Raw genomic sequence first — 1,556 nt, 5'->3', positions numbered from 1 at the left:
CAATGCGACTCTAGAAATCAGTCTTTGAAAAAACGCGGGAATTATCAATTAGTTGTCGACGGATGTATCCAAAACTCACGGTTTCATCCCCAGAAGCTTTCTAAAAGCGCGCCGAAAGTCCAGATTAAAAATCGTATAAATGATGGGATTGAGCACTGAATTGATGTAACCTAGCCAAGTGATGAAGTTCTTGAGTCTTTTGGAAGGACAACAAGTGGGACAAAACGGGATTGTTACATACATGAGGAAAAAGGGCAACCAACACACCACAAACACTCCCATTATTATACCAAGAGTTCGCGCAGCACGTCTTTCTTTCGATAGCGAAATGCGTTGTTTTTCTTCGATGAATTGGTACACCAATCCCGGTTTTTTCACCACAGGAGTGGCAGCTTCCGGGAGAAGAACTTTGTTTAATTGTGGGGAATTTGACACTGTTGTTAACTCAGAAATGGTGATTTTGTGGTTGTCGGAAGTACAAGGGTTGGGTTGCAAAATCGAGGAAGTTTCCGGATTGTCTTCTTAAAAAAGACAGAAATTTCAAAACTGAAAATCAAATTTTACAATAGCCATTTTTTGACTAAAAGGTTTTTTTACAAAATAGAAAGTAACATATTTAAGATTGATTAAAACGCTTCTGAAAGAGATAAAATTTTTGAAAAACTGGAAATGAAAAAAATTAAATTTCACTTTACTATTGATTTAATATTTGCAATTCGAAAACTGACAATCAGATTTTACAAAAAACATTTTTTGAGTAAAAGGCTTAATTTACAAAATGAAAAGTAGCATATTTGAAATTGGTTTTAATCGTTTAAAAAAATGTAACAAAAAAAACTTTTCGGAAAGAGACAATTTTTGTGAAATTAAAAATGAGAAAACATGAAATGACTATTACTAAATGATTACAAATTTGAAAATCAAAAATTGAGAATCAGATTTAACAAATGCCACTTTTTGACTAAAATGTTTAATTTACAAAATAAAAAGAAGCATATTTAAGATGGATTAAAACACTTCTAAAAGAGATAAATTTTTGGAAATCTAAAAATGAAGAAAATAAAATAGCTGTTTACTATTGATTTAAAATTTGAGATTTAAAAACTAAGAATCATATTTTACAAAAAATATTTTTTTGAGTAAAAGGCTTAATTTACAAAATAAAAAGTAGTATATTTGAGATTGATTTTAATCGTTTAAAAAAATGTACAAAAAACTTTTCGGAAAGAGACAATTTTTGTGAAATTAAAAATGAGAAAGCATGAGATGACTGTTACTAATGATTAAAAATTTGAAATTCTGAGAATCAGATTTTACAAATGCCATTTTGTGTAGCATATTCTGAATTTGAGGGAATTGCACACTTTAATCGTTTAGAAAAATTTAAAAAACGTTTCTAAAAGAGGCAATTTTTGGGAAACTGAAAACGAAAAAAATTAGATGGCTGTTGCTAATGATTAAATATTTAAAAACTGAACTTAAAAACTTGAAAATATTTGCTCAAAGTCGATTTCATTTAAAAAAAAATGCGAAATTTTTAAATTGATTTATTTAAA

General features: G+C 28.7%; 1 protein-coding gene across 5 annotated transcripts in view; it reads right to left on the bottom strand.

Annotated features, from left to right (window-relative positions):
- Positions 1-6: 6 nt before the first annotated feature.
- Positions 7-1,556, bottom strand: part of LOC123007063 (putative tyramine receptor 2) — a 71,910-nt gene continuing 70,360 nt past the window's right edge. For all 5 annotated transcript variants that reach the window (XM_044402090.1, XM_044402092.1, XM_044402091.1 and 2 more), the window contains one exon: positions 7-170. In XM_044402090.1, coding sequence (XP_044258025.1) covers positions 76-170 — 95 coding nt within the window. In that variant the 3' untranslated portion in view covers positions 7-75. The remainder of the gene's footprint in view (positions 171-1,556) is intronic.

This window comes from Tribolium madens, unplaced genomic scaffold (assembly GCF_015345945.1).
Source record: "Tribolium madens isolate multiple individuals breed KSU strain unplaced genomic scaffold, Tmad_KSU_1.1 Scaffold_3;HRSCAF=73;Tcas5.2_LG2, whole genome shotgun sequence".
NCBI lineage: Eukaryota > Metazoa > Arthropoda > Insecta > Coleoptera > Tenebrionidae > Tribolium > Tribolium madens.
Note: the sequence above shows the minus strand (reverse complement) of the source record. Positions and strands in the feature narration are given on the sequence as shown.